Consider the following 18,573-nt stretch of genomic DNA (forward strand, 5'->3'; position numbering starts at 1 on the left):
AGATTGCATAGATGTGGTTTCCTGTCCTCATCCAACACTTGGGGGAATATGATGGGAACACTTTGCGTTTTTTCTGTTATAAATCTTTCCCTTTAAATCACTCATGCATTTTGATAGCAGATGTGGATCCAGTGATCACACCATATTTTTAAGGGATTTGATTTGAGTTGTAAATTCTATTACACTCAAACCCAGTAAGTGAGCTGTTGGCACATCCAGCTGTGCTTCGCCTATAATCCCAATTTTCTGGCTCTAATTATCTCACTAGGTTACATCCATGGATCATTACATCATGTTGCATGGATCAGACCATTAGATTAGTTTACATGATCTAGAAACCCTTTTAAGATGGATGCCTTCCTGCGCCATGGACTGTTTATTCAAATGTGTGCTGGCCCACAGCAGTGTGTCATCAGTCATCTTTCAGAGTTGTCTGTATCAGATGAGTTATTGTTGAGATGTCAGAGAAGTTGTGGATATCAGGAGGAATAGGAAAAGTGTGGAAGCTTTCCCTTGCATGATCTACTTTGCCATAACAACAGAAGCAACATGAAGGGTTTTCCCCCTTTGCAAGCAGGAAAGCCCTTCTCCTATTCCAGAAACATCCAAAGTGGGTCAGGCAGGGCTGACAGCAGTCTACAACCGCAGCTGTGTGTGTGTGTGTGTGTGTGTGTGTGTGTGTGTGTGTGTGTGTGTTTTTGTGCGCGAGCATTCTTATACTCTGTGCTGTGTTTGCTTTGCGCTGAGCCGAGCTTGTCTTTTCACAACCACAGAAAATAAAAAAATACAAAAGGGGTTGCAGGAAAGCTGTTTTTTAAAAGAAAAAAAAAATCACATTTTCTTTGACAGTTAAATTTATACATGTATGCAGAGAGGATTTCTGCCTCAGAACTACCCGATTTGAGATATTATGTTTCTGATGCTTGTTGTTTTTCAAGGAAAGCCCCTGCTGCTGCCAAACCACCACTCTGTTTCCCTAGAAACAAATAACTGGCATCTAGAATCCTACAGTGCTTCTGTTGTACAGCTGGGAAAGTCCAATAGCAGTAGAGGCTGGATACTCCATAGGTGATAAGCAGCACCATCGTTTCACCATCCTGGTCTGTTATAGAGAAAGAACACAGACGGATGAGTGAAAGAAACTGAGAGAAAAGAGACGAAAAGACTGATTAATAGAAGAAGGAAGGCAAATGAGTCAAGGACCTTCTCGACTTAGGGAACTCCAGAGACAATTTCAAAGCAGTCCCTTTTCAAGAGGGCATACACAATATCAAGCATGTCAGAGGAAACTGAAAATGCTGTTTCATTCTAAGACTTTCTTCATAGCTTTGCATTCAACATCTCTATCCTCCCACCTTCATATTCCCTTTGTCATTTTGATTTCATAAACCATCCACAAAACATAAGAGTGTATCTCTGCACTGACAATAATGGGGGACAAGAATGGTTTGCAAGAAAAGAAATTACCTCAAATCCATTAGTTACATTTTATATTGACCATGAGCAAGTTTGACCTTCAACATGAGTTGCATCTATGATTTGCCATATTTGGAAGGATTAAAAAAAGTCTTTTCTCATTCTAATGTAATCACTAGCATGCACTCGCATGTCTGATGGGAAATTGTCAGTCATACAGAAAGTGCTGCGTTTGTGAAGACATGATTAAATTCAGGACATGTTCGTTCAGGCACCCCTCATTGTCAACAATTACAGTATATACTGTAGTACTGAAACTTACTTCACACATCCTCCCATTGTGGTAAATCTTTTATCATTTGATAAAGTAGGTAGACTGTTAAAGATTTCAGCACACTTTTTCTGCAGCTCCAGAACACTGAAGCTTGAAACTTGTGTGTGTGATGCTGGCGGGCTCGCCCTAGGGAACACAGCCAACATCACATGATTTATACCATGATGTCGGAGCCAAGTTCACCTGCACAAACAAGTATTTACACAGCCAGAAACCAGTTATGCCTGTTGTAATTATTACAGATGCCCCCCCCTACAAATCTGTCTTCAAAATCAATCTCAATGTCACATATTGTAAAAATGCTGCGTATCAAAGTCATTAATTGATCGCGGGTTGGCAGACTTTGTGTGTCCGCACAATACTATTTTGGTTTAAAGAAATGCCAATAAACCAGATTACCTCTTTTTTCCCATCCTGGAATACTGTTTGGACTAGCCAGACCTTCCCCCACAGTGATGTGGAGGTAGGTCTGGCAATGCGAGACTACATATTAAGTGTCTGGTATACAGTACAGAAGTCCTGAGACATTGAGCAGATTAGTCAATTAGACTAGAGAAAATGAAGATGGACTTAACAAATAGTGGTCAGATTAAACACAAAGTATTTTCCCAAAGACTTCCCGATGTGCACCCACATGTATGTTAGATTTTTTTGAAATGTGTCAATTTTATTTTTTTATTTTTTTTGCTTTTTACATTTTTGCCTTATTTGTCTCAGTGTTATTTTGTTAAGTCATTCATAAACCAAACATTTGTTGGTTCAAACACCTCTAATGTGCAAATGACAAAAGACATTTGAAGGTGTTGCATGGGCTCAAAACTGTGAAAGCCCATTTCTGCCATTATAGGAAAGAAAAAAATGAAATGAGTTATGATTAAAAAGACTTTTTGTATGGTAAGTCAAAGGTTATGAAAAATAAAGCTAAAATTTTGACTTAAAGTAAAAAAAAAAAAGTATCTTAAAAAGTATTCCAAAAAAAGTTGGAAAATTTGACATGCTACTGTACTGTATGTTAATTTAGACTTTTTATCTCATAATTATGCCTTAGTGACTATAAGCTTTCATCTACTTTATTAATATTACTGGAGGAAATGGGCCTCTATCTAAATTGGGTTATTTAGCTGCAGCATGACTTTGTGATACAAGACAATACAAGAATGCCAGTTGAATTCTGTTCAGAGATGAAATAATCTCTATGTTACTCGAGGAAAACACCTACAATATGAGTCCATCAAATATTAAACGCACGAAACGGAGAAATCATGATGGCCTCACAGTGACATCTTTCTCTCGAAGAAGATTTAACTGCACTGAGTATTAATAGTAAACCCGAGAGATGCTGTCACCATCCTGTCAGCCTGCTCAATGCGTGGCGGAGGTATTCTGACAGTCACATTCTGCTTTAGCCACCTTCACAAAGTTCTGGTGAGGCAGCAAAACAGAAGCAACACTGTTGTATGTCGTTATGTATTGTTCGGATATAACAGCCGAGGTATTTTCTCCCCTTTTCAAGCAGCCGGTAAAGGTCTCAGAGCCACCAAATGCCATCACCCAGCAGAGCCATTTTCAATAGAGACTGCCTTGAGCTGTACACTGACAGAAAAAAGCCTTTCTCTGCCCTCAGCAAGACCCCCTGTGTTTTCCTCCGTGGCCGTGCTCTCTTCTTTCTCAGTTTCTAGTTTCTCTCCCCGGTTGAGCTGCAGTGGTTCTGGGCAATTTAACCGCAGCAGTAAGAGATATGTACATATGTGACTAATTCCCCGGTTGGGTCAGCTGGAAGGGACACAGGAAGAGCACAGATGCTTTCAAATGCTAGACACCATGGACCCAGAGAGGGTGCTGTTGGGTTCATTATTGGAGTCAGGCGACCACAGATTAATTCTGCTGCCTATAATTGGATGGCCTGTCTCTGAGCAGGGCAGGGCTTATGTGCCGAGAAAGTTGGCTATGGGATTTGCCTATAAACATACACAGGCGTTACCAAGTACTTTGAAATAGTTCTGCACAGTGTTATATGGCATGTTGCTGTTAAAACCCAACAGCAAACAACATATATTTGCTGTAATAAAGCACATAGTTAATTTCTTAAAGCTGATTTAGTTGGCTTTAGCAGTCCCTGTAACAAGCATTTATCTTTTTGCTAATTACTAATGTTTTCTCTGTGTTCTTTCTCCCTCTTTCTCTCCTGCAGATCCCCAGCTTAAGGGTATAGTAACCAGGTTATATTGCAGGCAGGGATACTACTTGCAAATGAACCCAGATGGCTCTCTTGATGGGACCAAGGATGACAGCAGTAATTCCTGTGAGTATCTTGACAGTGACTGTTGGCCTTCTCCATCAAATTATTAAGTCACTGGTAATGGTAATAGGTTCCTTGAGCAAACATGTTTTTTCTTTTTCTTTTAGGAAGTGCCTTACTCACTTCCTGTTTTAGATTCATCACTCAGGTGCAGGAAATAAACCAGTGACCATTCAGCAACGCTGAACCTTACCCTATTTTTCAGCCTCAGGGCAAAAAAGTCTTCTTAAATGCCAGCTAGAGTATCACACAGATTTACCCTCCTCTGAGAGGAAAAGTGGACCAGGAAACAGTAGGCTTAACTGGAAGAAAAGAGTATTATTAGCTTGTTCTTGCACTGCTCCTCTAGCGCTCCAGGCTAGGTGGTTAATTTAATTCCGGTGCTTGGTGCTAACGTTTGCTTGACACTCTACATTGCGTCACTTACTGCTTTCAGCATGAGGAGATGTGGCACATGTCACATCTGATAGGCTGAAGAGACAACACAGGTCAATTGTGCACAAGAGATGCATCTTATCAATTAATCTAATAGATTGAATTAAGTGTTGGCCCTGACTGCTCCTCATTGCATTTTATGTTTTTGAAATTTGCCAAAATCCATCAAAGACCAGTGGTCACGCAATCTTACTCTCAGCGTTTCCCAGGCCTCTAAACCTGCCAATACCAATTACTTACAGGGTCAGCAGAGACCACTATGTGATTTTAAGACTTCAATATACACACAATTATGTCACAGCCAGACCCATCCTGTTTTTTTTCACCAGTACAAACATTATTTATTAACCTACCAGGCCCAAGGAGTCTGCTACAATAACAAAAGGCCTATTAGATCTGCCACGCACCAGTGGTGGCCCCAATTACAGCTGCTTCTCAGGTAGATCTGTGTGGCCACGGCTATGCTAGGCTAGTCACGTTCACCAGCCATGCTGCAATTCATCTTCCGAGATTACCTAAATGGAGCAGCTAGCTATTGTATTATCTATGCTTAATGATGCATTAATGATTGGCAGCTGCATTTGGATAATGAATTACACAATAATGTTTCACTGTGTTCAATAATGGTAAGGTATGTCCATGGTAAAGATATCTGGTGATATTTTTATGTAATTCTGTGTTTGCCTGTTCACATGTGTTTTTCAGCTTTGTTCAACCTTATTCCTGTGGGCCTCAGAGTTGTCGCCATTCAGTCCGTGAAGACCGGGTTATACATCGCCATGAACGGGGAGGGCCATCTGTACACATCAGTAAGCAGGCTATTCTAATCGATTTTCAAAATAGACTGAGCATGTCTTGAAAATGTAATTGATGTTTAAACATAAGGGCATACAAAAACCTGGATTACACACAAGTTAAATGCATGATGCTGAATACGTGTCCTGATGTGTGTGTTTTACATATAAAAAATAAGCATTCAAATATACAGTTTATCTGTGTCTATACAGGTAAATTAAACAGTTTTCACAAAAAGCAAGACATGTTTTCCCAATAATGGGTCCTAAATATGTCTCAGGTATTTATCACATTTACAACAGGATAACTGTATTTCACTGAAAGTTAGGAATCCCTTTAAGCAGACATTCATGCATACAGTTTTGTATTAATCGGGTTGAATGCCCCTAGAGTTTTAATTCCATTTGAAAATCACATTTATATTAGGAGACATGTATTCCGCTCTCTTGCATGGGGTCTGCTGACAGGCTATTGCAAAGTGTATTGCAAATGTAATCTTTTAGTCTGTTAGTCTATAATAATTAGTTAAATCTATGCTATTGGCTGAGATATGATGTGACAAATATGGTCAGCATGATGTAAATGATACCCTAAAGTATCTTAAATGCAGATCTTTTTTTTTGACCAGTTAGGACAACTGAGTAGCCATTATTTTTCATTTTGCTGTGACCTGCTGTTATTGACTAGCCAGGCTTCTGCAGGCTGGACAGCCAAGGGGGTGATAAGACCTCGCCCAGCACATTTTGTGCTTCTAGTCTCACTCCTCCATTCTGTCCTCTCTCAGTCATTTAGATCAATCAGCGGGAAGAACATTGGGAGTGCTGCTCCTCTCCCAGACAGGAGTATCCATCAGAATCAGTGTCACATGTCCTCCTGTTCCTAATCCTCAGAGCGCAGAGAAGGGATTTCAATCTTATTCTCCATTTATTACCTTGGAGGTTTAGAGGGGCTACTTTTCTTACAGTACAATGCACTGGTATTCCACTGGAATTTTCTAATACTTAATCACTGCTTGACTTAAGCCAGGAAATGAAATTCATTTGAGAAGGATTGACCTATAATCCTATGGATGTTGTTAAAAACAGCACAGCAGGGATTATAATTTAATATATACTATGGGTGCACTATACTGCCTAAAACACAATTAGGTGTTATTTGCATGATTTGTTGATTGCACACAATCGTTTGACCGAGAAGCATACCTGGAAATGTGAAGCTTCAAAAAAGTATTTTGATTGTCGTACCTAACTTTAATAGATGTATTCTCTTTTATAATGTAACTTTTTTGTTGTTGTTATTAGACGATGTATAATAAACATACAGATAGCACCTAGCTATACATATGACATCGTCTATGGCAATTGTAGTTGATAGAAGAAAAAAGCTATCATTATGATGTTACTATCACAGCAAGCAAGAGGAGCGAAAGAAATTATAAAAAAATATATAAAAAAATAAAATACATTAAATAACATAACTAAATAAGGGGGGTTTGTCTCTCACGTATTAGCTAGGGACAAAGTAAGACAGTGATGGCTGGATGGGGGGGATCCCAGTGGCGTTGATAGAAGAGAAGAAGGAAAGGAATGGATTCAAAATCATAATAAATTTCTCCTGCTTTCCATCTCTCACATATTTTATATTTTCAAGATGGATTTAGCTCATTAAGTCACATACACAGTTTATATGAGTAGGTGGCTGGCTTGACTTAAAATTAAGGAAAATCAATCGCTTAGCTATTAAAGTATGCAATGCGAGCCCACTGTTATAGAGGTTTGCCAAATTTTCAGTTTTTGGGGCGAGACCAAAAAGTGTAACAAGTGGGCAAGGGTTAATTACAGAGCCAAGTGTAACTGACATAGAATTAAAAATAAATTTCCACAAACCAGTCAAGCTTGCACAAAGCCAGAACATGTGAAGCAGAGAAGCTGGGGCATGCCTGCACCTATCACATGTAGGATCTGTCTCTGGTTTGATCTTTGCTAACCTGACTTTAGTCTAGTATATGCGGTGAATGACTTTAAATTCGATAAGACTTTGACGGCTGCGTATGAAAGAGGAATAGATACTATTTAGAACTTATTTCCCTTCCTCATCTGTAAACTGTAGTCCAGATCAATCTCCCAATTTTGTAATAAATTGTAATAGCAGATGAAGGCAAGAATCCTGCAATACAGTCATAAAGAACAGATTTAGCACCCTTGTTATCAATAATAATTTCAAGAGTGGTGTTGAGCTGTGTTGGAGGAGGAAGATTTGGAAATTCCGAATTTTTCCAGATGTATTGACTTTAAGCAAGATGTTGTAATATTTAACTTATGACAATAATAGGCAAAGAAGACAATATGCAGGAAAACATTTACATTTACAAATTTGCAAATAAAGCGTAAGGATACGTTTGAGAAAGGACTTAAAAAGAGTTTTGGATCAAATCTAAAACACAAGAATAAGGAATCATATTTGTTATACATACATATGTAAAATATAGATAGTGGTTCAGTGGTTCTTCTACAGAACTTGTGTAGATAAATAAATAGTTACATCTGTTTAAGTCATACATCTGTCGATACAACATTCAAAGTATGCTCCACATCAAAAACAATAAAGAGGGCAGACACAATAAAGGACCTTTAGCCAAAAGTAATTAACTCCCTATAATGTCTGTAGATATCCTTTACAGGCATAGTAATACTTAGAAGACAACCACACGTGAGTTCTCTCTGTGTTCAGGTTATTAGGTTGCCCGTGTGAACAACCACAACATCCGGTCTGTCTCGTCTTCGGCTCTCAATGGCCCTGGCTAGAACAAAGACACTTCTAGGTCACTACCTGTAATTACACTCCCTATGTGAAAAACTAGCACACGGCTAGGTTAAATCATGTCACATGCCTATTAGCAATATTTGGCCCCCTCTTCATATTGTTGACCTTTCATATCTCCATTGGTTAGTTTCAACTTGTAATGGCTGTTGCTCTTTGTCCAAACAGATTGTCTGTATTCAGCATATGATTTTCTAGTTTAACATGCTTCTCCACATGTCACATTCAAGTTGTGAAGTTGGGAAGTTGATCACCTATGGTTTTGCAAGTCTGCAGTAAGTTGACTTCAGACTCAACATGTTGCCATGAAAACTCACATTCTAGTGTTGATGGCGGACATATTTTATAGTCGATAAATGCTCCTGCTAATTGGCATTCAATCTAAAGGAAAGACTCCTATTTGCAACACTGTTGGAAACTCTGCCTATGTTACTTCAGAGACCTTAACCATGATGGGCTTTTAGTTCTTCTGTCCGCTGGACATGTTTAGACCAAGCCCTAATGCTGTGAAGTGGTTCTCGTTTTGCCCTATCGGGGCGATGTGTTCCTTCATCTCAGTTTACTCGTCACCTCTCTACACACAGCTCTCCTACTCCATTTGCAGTTTATTTCTGTGCTAATGGATGTTCTGATCAGACCTCAACTATTCAGCCACCCACTCAAAGGTCTCTTTTTGCTCCTTAGTGTGTGAATTACTTCGGTAATGGCTGCCTTGTAAAATGTTCTTCATCCTCCTCCATCTCCTCTTCTCCTTTCTTTCTGCATTTTCTATGTGCCTCTGTAAGCAAAGAAAAAAACAAAAACATTCCTCCCATTATCACTCTGTTCCTTCGCAACCCAAAATCTGACAATCATCCTTTTCTGTCCATTAAGAGTATTTGATCATTGTGCACTCACAATTCCAGGGACTACTTTGAAGGTTATGTAATGCAGAAAAACATGTTGCTTCGGAGTTGGTGGGGTGCGCAGTATATACGGAACATCTGCAAGACAACAACCTTTTTTTTTACCTAAAAAAGTATTCCTTCTCAATATGGCCTCATTTCCCTGAAGCCAGGTCATTTTTTATTAACTACAAGTGCCTTGGTCAGTTATTCCTTTACAATAATACTTCACTAAGGCTTTTACTGTGATGACATGCTTTGATAATGAGGGAGACTAAATTTATTACCAGATGAGGTGAATCAAAAGGAGAGTGCCACTCTTTTAGAAAATAAATGGAAACCCCATTCAAGGCCTCTGGTAGTGCATCATATTCTTTTGTGTGAGGCACCCAAGGCGCAGCATGCGGCTTGAATGACAGAGATAGCATCAAAGGGACTGTGCAGCCTGGCACAAAGGACACACCATGGAATAAAGGGGAGTTCAATCATCTTACCCCTTTTTTTATCTGCTCCTTTTGTATCCAAGCCAATAAACTCCCAGCTAATTTCTCCTCCAGACTGCTCCTTGGATCAGACATTTCTTCTGTAATATAATAAGGGAAGAGAAATTCAACCAGCTTATTGTAGAAGGTAGCGGAAACACGAATTCTATTCTCTAGATAACTGTAATATAAGTCTTCTTATAAAAACAGACAAATTCAAATGAGGTAAAAGCAAACATGGAAGTGTTGGATTCCATAATTTTATAACCCATGATGAAATGATGGTGCCAAAGAATGCAACTCCCTTGTGTTGTTTTTGTTGTTGTTGTTTTCCTGTCTTGCTAATACAGTCTCCTGCCATCTCTCAAGTGTAAAAGTTGGGCATTTCATGGTTGGCTGGTGTTCTTTAGAGCCAGTTCCCCATTTCCTCCCTTCACTGGAGTCTCTCACTGCAGGCTTTCTTTATCAGGACTCTGCACTTCTTAGTGTGCTACCTTTTATGATTGTCAAATTGACTTGCCACATCACTTGAGTGGTCCTTTTAGAAATGAAATCCTTGAAAGGACCAATCTGGAGCACTGCAGTGGCTTTAGATTCACTTGTTGGAGTCCGTATCGTCAGCGATATGAACACAGAAGACTGAGAGCATCTTTTTTCCTGTAGTGCCCAATTCAGGAAGTATGAAAGCTTGATGTAAGGGCTGCCTCAGTTTTCATCAGCATGAAAATGAAAGTGCATGTGTAGGGAAGAATAGAAAAGTGCGGCTTATTCCGGAATCGGTGGTGTGAAACCAAGAGAGTTCTTTGAGAAGCAACCAGTCCCAGAGGTTTGAGTATTTGATATCCCCCCCCAACATTCTTATTCATCTACCAACCTCTGTAGCCATTTTTCTAATGCTGCTCTCAAGTGTTTGTCTCTTAGGGACACACTACCATGGATGTCCTTTGCTCCTTTGCTTGAGGAGTCTTGCAAAGACATGCCATTTTATGGGTGGAAAATTCAGTTGCGAGGGCTTACGTGTGTCTGTGTGTGTGTGTGTGTGTGTGTGTGTTTGTGTGTGTGCGTGTGTAAAAAAAGAATGTAAATATATATGACAAAGGTTATTCTAGTTTATACATGGAGAGCATAAATACAACAGAATTGTGACACCTCTATAGGTGTGTGTGTATGTGTGTGTGTGTGCGCGCGTTTACGCTACATGCAGCATCGTTGCCCAACAGATGGTTTTGTGTGAACACATTTTATAGGTGTTGATTGCAAATGTACCATCAAATGAAAATTATCTTTTTTCACAAGTCGTGTTTGATATTTTTACGTTTGACTAAATACATAAAACAAATGTAAAGAAATTAAAAACATTTGCAACAACTCTTTGGACAAGGATATGCATTCATTTTTCGAACGTTGTCTTGATTTTTGTCTTCTCAAAAAGAGTCACTGTTAGTCTCTAAGAGAAAATTAGAAACAGCTGAAATTCTGCTTAATAGAAGTGGCACATACCTTTACAGAAAACAGGTATCTTTTGTATCAATATTTATGGATTTAAACCTACTTCAATGTTTTTTTACATAAACCAAAACAATCCTGTTTAAGTCTTTAACCACTTGAACATTACAGTAGTCTGTCAGAAGCTGTGAAGGGTGCCTACTATTAAATTTCCCACATTTTCAAAGATCTATAGTACCTATAGTAATTACTAAGATGATTTTGCCTCTGATGCATTGTTAGGCTCAGAGTTGAGGCGGGGGGAGCCTCATTATTCCAAAGTGGTGCTCTCTCTCTCTTGCCTTTATTTACGTATTAGTGTCATGAAGGGTGGCGGTTATACCGGCTGGAGGAAGAGCAGCTTCATGCATTAATAAACAACAAGGTCAGAGGTAGGCGTCAAAGCTGAACTGGTGAACTATTGGTCAGTGCTAAGAGGAATTAAAAATAGACAGTTATGTCCTCAAACCATTTAATATTATTGTAGTTATTAATGACTTTCTAATGGATGGGCTCTCTTGGCTTGACAGGTTGGAAAATCAGAATATTGTTATTTGCAGTTTCCATTCAGAGTGCTCAATAGAGTTTTATTTTGAGATGTTCCAGTGGAAGGAAGAGTTTAGCATTAGAGCAGTGAGTCACCCACCCATAAACAGGAAGTCCTCACTCAGTGTGTTTGGCTTTACCTGCATAGATAAGGCCTCTCCGAACAATAAATCATAAACACACAACACAGGTGATCATCTGATTTGTTCCTCTATCTGTTTCCAGGTCAACATCTTAAGGTCTTTAATGGCACATCTCCCCGTACTCCTCTTTCACTCTGTTGTTCCCCTGGTTAATTTAAGGCAATTTAGAGTCGCCAAGTGCAGCTGTTTTCTGATTCACTGGTTTACATCACATATATTCATGATATGCAGTTTAGCAACTGTGACACATTGCTGGGAGGAATATCAAGGGAGACGTAATGGATCATGAAAAGTCTGTTAACACTGTAAGTCTAGAACTTCACAATTAACCTGCCATTTGGTGTTTTAAATCTCTTTTAAATTTCCAGCAAAGTTAACTTCAGTAGTGCTGGTGGATATTTGTAATATATGGAGCATAGAATTTGTTCAGGCAGAGCGCTGAAGTTGTCCTTGCATTAGCTGATAAGCATTGGATTCATTCATGCTTCACTATCAGTGGCCCATTTGTCAGCTTCTTAGTTACCAGCTGACTAGTCTCACAATGTCAGAAATATAAGTAGAGCGCTGAGTCAGTGCTGGAGTATTGTTTAGCTGCACATTCTAGAATAGTGGAAACAAACACTTTCGGTTTTTTGTATTTCAACCAATCACAATCGTCTTGGGCGTTGCTAAGGCCCTGATGCAGCGACGGTGCTGTTGCAAATTAAACGGCAGATATAGCTAAATGGGAGGCACTGTACATCAGATTAGCAGGACCAGCTGCTTAATAACATTGAATCATACCATATAACTTTATGTGCTAGTTGTCAATTTAACTAATATTTAATTTACATGTATGTGTTTTTAAGGGGGGGATTACTTCTTCCAGCAAAACGTTCCTTGCTGTTCGTATTTTTTAAGAGCTCCCTCAAAGAGAAGAGCCTTTTCTACCAAATCTATAACTATTTGCTAAAAATGGTCAATTCCTCATAGATGTTTGTAAATCCCCACTTCTGGCCTCATGCTTGCAGGCCAGTCACTCTTTGCTTGCAGCTGCTCCTTTTTACATTTGTTAGCTTTTGCCATGGGAGTCTTTGCTTTAATGTCATGCTTTGCTTTTATGATGGGCCCACATCAATGGTACAAAGTGTTTTTATAGTGTTGCTTTCCACAGTTATAGAAGTACAGGTATGACTGCTGGCTGTTTAGAGAACCTGTGTAAGCCTCTGTGAGCTTCCCAGAAATCACTCTTCTGCATCCGGGAAGTTGTTTATCTCTATAGATCTTCACAGAAGCATGTTCTAGCTGTATTTCTCCTCCCTGAGTGGGCATACTTTCTACCATTGTGGCCATCAACCAACTATCAATCTGTCAGCAAGAGCTTATGCTGAATCTCTCTCATCCATCTGGGATAATCCTTACATCTCTATCAAAATGGAGTAGCCAAAAACGCACTAAACAGCGGTAAGTCCATGGCATGGTATGGATGCTGCAGAGATAGCTGTACATCATTAGCTTCTGACAGGTAATGCGAAGGCAGGTTACTGGAAAGACTACAAAAACTGCATCGACTGGTTGGGAAGAGAAACGGGAGAGAAAAAGAGAGAGAGGAAAGTCAGCGGTGTGTTTGGCAGGGAAAGTCCTGCTGTGGTCAATATAATCAGTGTAGCATGCAGACAACCTCTCCGTGTTGCCCTCATACGTCACTTGCTCCAGTGCTAAAAACATTCACAATTTTAGCAACACAAAAACTCCTCATCCAACAAAACCAACAGTCTTTTAGAATCACACAAGAATATAATTGAGAATCTACAAGAAAGAACATGGCCAGTGTTACCCATGATTGTCTTAGCTTTCTGGACTACCTGATTCTTCCAGAGGGAGCTCAGGTCTGGGGACTGAAGTCCAGTGATCTTTGAGCCGATCTTTACAATGTTAATAAGGCTATTTTTGCTTTTCACAGGCAACCCAAGAAACCAGCAAATTAATGAAAAAGTTATTGATCCCATCTCTTTTTCGTGATTGCCTTTGATGAGACAGATCTTTAGGGATACCATTTTTAACAGGCAGTCCTAGTCCATTCATAAACGCTGTGATGTAGTTGCCTACCAATAGACTTTCTGCTACAGTCAACAGTATTACATCCAACTCCAATAATTTCTAATAAGGGAAGTTCCACTCTCTCTATACTTACAGCTTCTGAACTGGTTGCAGTTCCACCAGAGCTCCACATGGGGCGCTCACAGTTGAGTGCAGAAAGAATGTGACTCTATGGACCTATACCCCTCAAAATCCAATTTCTTGTCTAATAATTTGAATGTTGCATTTGAAAGGGGAGGCTAACACAATACACACTGCTAGGTGTAAGATTTTTTTAAAGTGGCTTATTTTTTGTAAAAAGCCTTTTGAAATCTAAATGACGTAATACACATCGTATGGCCAGAGATACTGCTGAGTCACTTCCTTTTTTCTCTCAAGGCATTGACAACACAGTGGACAGGTAAGTCTTTCCCTGTCAATACACATGCTAAAAAGACATTTGCTAATGTTTTAAAGACCACGCTGAAACATTTACTCAGACATTCTGCCTCCGCTTCAGATGCCATCAAGCAGGATCTACGGTCGTAATCAGTCCTTCACTGACCAATCAGCATTCATTAGCAGAATGATTTGTTATGGGCAATGACGACTCAACCTGTAACAAATTGAAAGGACGTAAATACTCGTTCATTCAACTTTCGACGTATAATCCATGGTGAACTTGCAAAAACTACAAATCTGAGATTTACTAACTATGATCAGGCAAAAGGGACAAATTTAGCCGGCTAGCTCGACAGAGTCCCATCCATTTCAAGAGTATATGGCTGCGGCCTTGAGCGTCCCATGTCATCCGTCCCGTCTCATGCGGTCTCGTCTCATGCGGAGGCGTGTCCAACGGTAAATGCAGAGGGTCAAAAATGTAAAGCTAAAAGTAAAAGCTCACGTCAACTATCATACTAATGAATTAAATATTTGGTGAGTTTTTAAATATATAAAAATATATGTCCGTCTCTAAAATAAATGCAGATGATAGACAATCTAAAAAAAAAAACTTGAAGGAATTTCTCTCCCGACAGAGGTCAAGCATTTGGTTTTGTTTTAAAAAAGTCCCCCTTTCATACAATACAACACAAAATACAATAGAACCGCTGGTGGAAGTGGAAGAAAAATTCAGTCGCATTCTGGCCCAAGACCGTGGCAGCAGAGATACGCAGTTGAATGCAGGACGGGTCCCAGAGACCCGAAGGCAGATGCTGCGATAGTAGAAAAATAGAACCGCATTCTGCCCCGGGTCCCAGAGACCCGACAGCCGAGGCCGCGGTATAGTAGAAAAATACGACCGCGTTCTGCCCCGGGTCCCAGAGACCCGACAGCATTCTGCCCCAGGTCCCAGGGACCTGACAGCATTCTGTCCCGGGTCAAGTTATTTCAATCATAAAATGATGAATAAAATAATAAAGGATTAAAATAACCTGCATAAAAAGTACCTTAAACATTTTCAAATGCCTCAAAGTAAAGATCAAAAGGCCTTTTCTGCAAATACTTTAAATCTTAATAAATTGCCTGGAAAAGAAAATATGACAGGGATTTTCTTTTTGTTGAGCAGCACATTTATGAATTCATTTCTGTCAGAAGAGCAGTCAAATACAACACTGTAGTTCAAATCTACCTTCACAACTGCTGTCACAAAGGTTGCTTGGATTTGGAGTGGATATTGGCCTAAAGCCTTCACTGCTCCAAGGGAAATAACTTCAATGAATTTATGGTCACAAGGACTACGGTGAAAGATTTTTTGCTAAAGTAATAACTCTTTTAAATAACACTCACTAAGCCACACTGTATACAGTACCTTCAACAAAGTTAAGTCAGGCACAATACGCCTGTTGTTGCTCCTCCTGCTGCCTTTGCGCACACAAAACCATCTGAAAAGATGACTGCAACAATTACAAGTTAGCATGAACTTCAAAGAAACAACCTTCCCAGCCTAAGAACTCCCTCAAAAAGATTTATTTTTAAAATCCTTTTTTTTGGGTTTAAAAGCAGTTTGCAGACTTGAATCATTCACTCATGATGACTGCAGTCCTTTCCACTTACCCTTGTAATAGTTAAACTGTTCATGTCAGCACTTAGCATAACTCTCTGACTCAGTCATGTGTGTAGATTTTTTAACCTGTGATGCATCTTTTACCTTGAATTTGCATCTGCAACACTTATTCATACCAAGCACTGTCAATGTTTTGTTATATCCAGTGCTATAGCCTGTGTCCCCCCCCCCACCCCATTTGAAACAGCTTGAAAAATGCCTGTTTGGCCAGTTGGCCTTTACACTGCTTAGATTCAGGTTGCCAAAACAGAAGATGAGTAGGCGCATGGAAAGGGAATTCAGATTGTCCTCTTTGTTCCTCTGTGAGACACTCAGAGGATTTGTTAGTATGCAGAAATATTGATTGCATCATTGTCATTTTTCCATTAATACATATTGCAGTAGCTAACAAAGTAAACACGTCTAGCCTACTCATTGTATTAATGACCCCTAGTTCTGGCCTAATTGCTTTCCCAGTGTGTAAATGTCAAGCACCATGCTAATACAAATGGCACACTTGTGCTTGTTGCCTCAAGAGTAGTGTAATGTGCAAATGAAAAGTGAAAGGGATGAGGGCTCATAAAGCAACAAGTAGTGCTTAGGAACCCGGTGTCCACACAGTAACTGGATGTGGATCACTCGCAAACTCCCGTGGTATCGGGCACTTATCAGTCCTCTCAGCAATCTATTTTATAACTCTAGTTCTGTTGTAATAGTTGATGCAGAGATGTAATTATATATACATGCGCACACATACTCTCTCTCTCACTGCTGGTCAAAAGTTTGGGATCACTTAGACATTTCCATTGCACTCTGTCTAACAGACAGAATACCAGCTGAGACCAGTTGCATTGCTTTTTTTAACCAGGGCAGTAGTTTTCAAATTACATTATTTACCTACATATTCCAATGTTTTCTCAGTTACTTTTAATGATATGAGATTAGTAAACAGAATGTGCCTTTGGAACATTGGATGAATGGTTGCTTATAATGGACAATGTAGATATTGCATTACATATCAGCAACCCACTCAGATCAGCTGGTATTCTGTCCTTAATGAAGTGGTACGGAAATTTGTAAGTGACCTGTAAATTATGAAAATTCTTTCTTTTAAATCTGAGTTAATCCTTGCTCCGCTGTGAGGCCGGCAACACAACAGCTAGCGCAGAAGCACTAGAAACAACTAATTCACGAACAGGTGTATTTGGGTGCATGTGTGTTAGACAGTAAATTATCTTTACATTATTAGGCAAATCAAAGTGCTTTACATAAAACATTAAAGAGCAATTAAAAACAATTAACAATATTAAAACAGCTAAAATAGAATAAGACAGATATGAAATAGAAAAAGATAAAAGTTGCAGTGTAAGAAATTAACAAATACTTTGAAAAAAAGGCGGCATCATAAAGGGAAGTCTTAAGCCTTGATTCAAAAAACAGAGTTGCAGCGGACCTGCAGCTTTCTGGGACTTTGTTCCATTTAAATGGTGCATGAAAACTAAATGCTGCTTCTCAATCTTTAATTCTGACTCTCAGGACAGAAAGCAGAACTGTCCCAATCCACCTAAGAGGTCTGGATGGTTCATAAAGTAAACAAAAAGTCAAAGAATTGTATGCTGTACTTTATATATATATCCTAAATTTAAAACTAATTATGCCGTACTGTTGAATAGCTCTGACCCGTACATGTAAACGTTTGTTGATCTTGTGGTTACGGTACTTTCACCACAGCTTCACTGCGGAGACCAGCAAGTCAGAAGTCATTAATGTATGATACACCCATGCACACCCTTCCACTAGAAAGTGTGTTGTACTAGGAAACATTGACATGCACACAGGAAACAAAGGCTAACAGAATTGTATGGCTCTCAGAAAAATCGCAAGCAGCTGCTTCAAATCTTGTTGCACACATTATCCTGTTGTATTAAGCAACATATGTCAGGGAAAGGCTTCTACAAATCTGCTTATTTATTTCCCAGACCACCAGAAACAAAGGGCTTAACATAAGGACAATGAAATACTGGCACAAAATGTGGCACCAGGCTCCTGAATGAAAGTGGGATTCTCTATTTTGCCACTGTTGTCCAGGTGTGGGAATACCAATTAGCGAGAACATGTTGTTAAAAATATTTCTTTTTTAAATCAGCCCTATATAGGGGCTTACGTTAAGATGTACTATATGGAGAAATGGATCCGTCCTTGGTTACATTTTTTCCACAGCGTTTTGAACCAGCTGGACCTTTCTTGAAATTACAAACAAATTAAAATCCTGTACTGTATAAAAATAGGATATGTGAGGAAATGGAGACAGTGTTGATTTCATAGATCAGTGAACCTTTAGGAATTCTACTGTGGAATATTTCAATGAATAACTGATTAAAAAATTGTAAATATAGTGTTATATGTATTTTTTGCCCTGAGATGATATTGCAAAAGGCACTTATTAGTAGTATTCCCCCCAAAATTGTTTTGGTCCTTTTGTATTTGAGTAATGCACAAGAGCTTCAGATAGTACAGCTGGATTTTGATTAGCCGTGGGTGAAGTAATGACTACCATCAGGACAGTTTTCCCCAAATCAAATATGGCAGTTGATGGGCAGGCCGGTTGGTTCAGTGATTCCTTTCTGGCTGACTGGTTGAATCACTCAGCCTTACAGCTGTAGCCATGACCGACTCATCCAGAGAAACCAGCCTGTCAGGGAATCCTCTGCTGTTTTCTGCTCATGCGCTGGCACTCTGGCTGAGTGTTCTGGCTGCTTGTCAACAGGATTTTAGAAGGAATGGACTCTGTAACCAAATCCCTCAATCCTATTTTATATTAAACCAGGCACT

At 39.4% G+C, this 18,573-nt stretch overlaps 1 protein-coding gene and 1 long non-coding RNA gene across 5 annotated transcripts in view; one reads left to right on the forward strand and one right to left on the reverse strand.

The window, feature by feature from the left end:
• fgf14 (fibroblast growth factor 14) overlaps nt 1-18,573 on the forward strand; it is a 100,166-nt gene that overhangs the window by 67,871 nt on the left and 13,722 nt on the right. For all 4 annotated transcript variants that reach the window (XM_034884988.1, XM_034884985.1, XM_034884989.1 and 1 more), the window contains exons 2-3: nt 3,942-4,052; nt 5,190-5,293. In XM_034884988.1, the coding sequence (XP_034740879.1) occupies nt 3,942-4,052; nt 5,190-5,293 (215 nt within the window). The remainder of the gene's footprint in view (nt 1-3,941; nt 4,053-5,189; nt 5,294-18,573) is intronic.
• On the reverse strand, nt 4,263-17,318 carry LOC117952588. Its single transcript, XR_004658457.1, has 3 exons — nt 17,180-17,318; nt 5,950-5,952; nt 4,263-4,274 (listed from the first exon to the last, which is right to left on the reverse strand). It is a non-coding gene; the product is annotated as an uncharacterized LOC117952588 (long non-coding RNA).

The sequence above is a fragment of the Etheostoma cragini genome, chromosome 11 (assembly GCF_013103735.1).
Source record: "Etheostoma cragini isolate CJK2018 chromosome 11, CSU_Ecrag_1.0, whole genome shotgun sequence".
NCBI lineage: Eukaryota > Metazoa > Chordata > Actinopteri > Perciformes > Percidae > Etheostoma > Etheostoma cragini.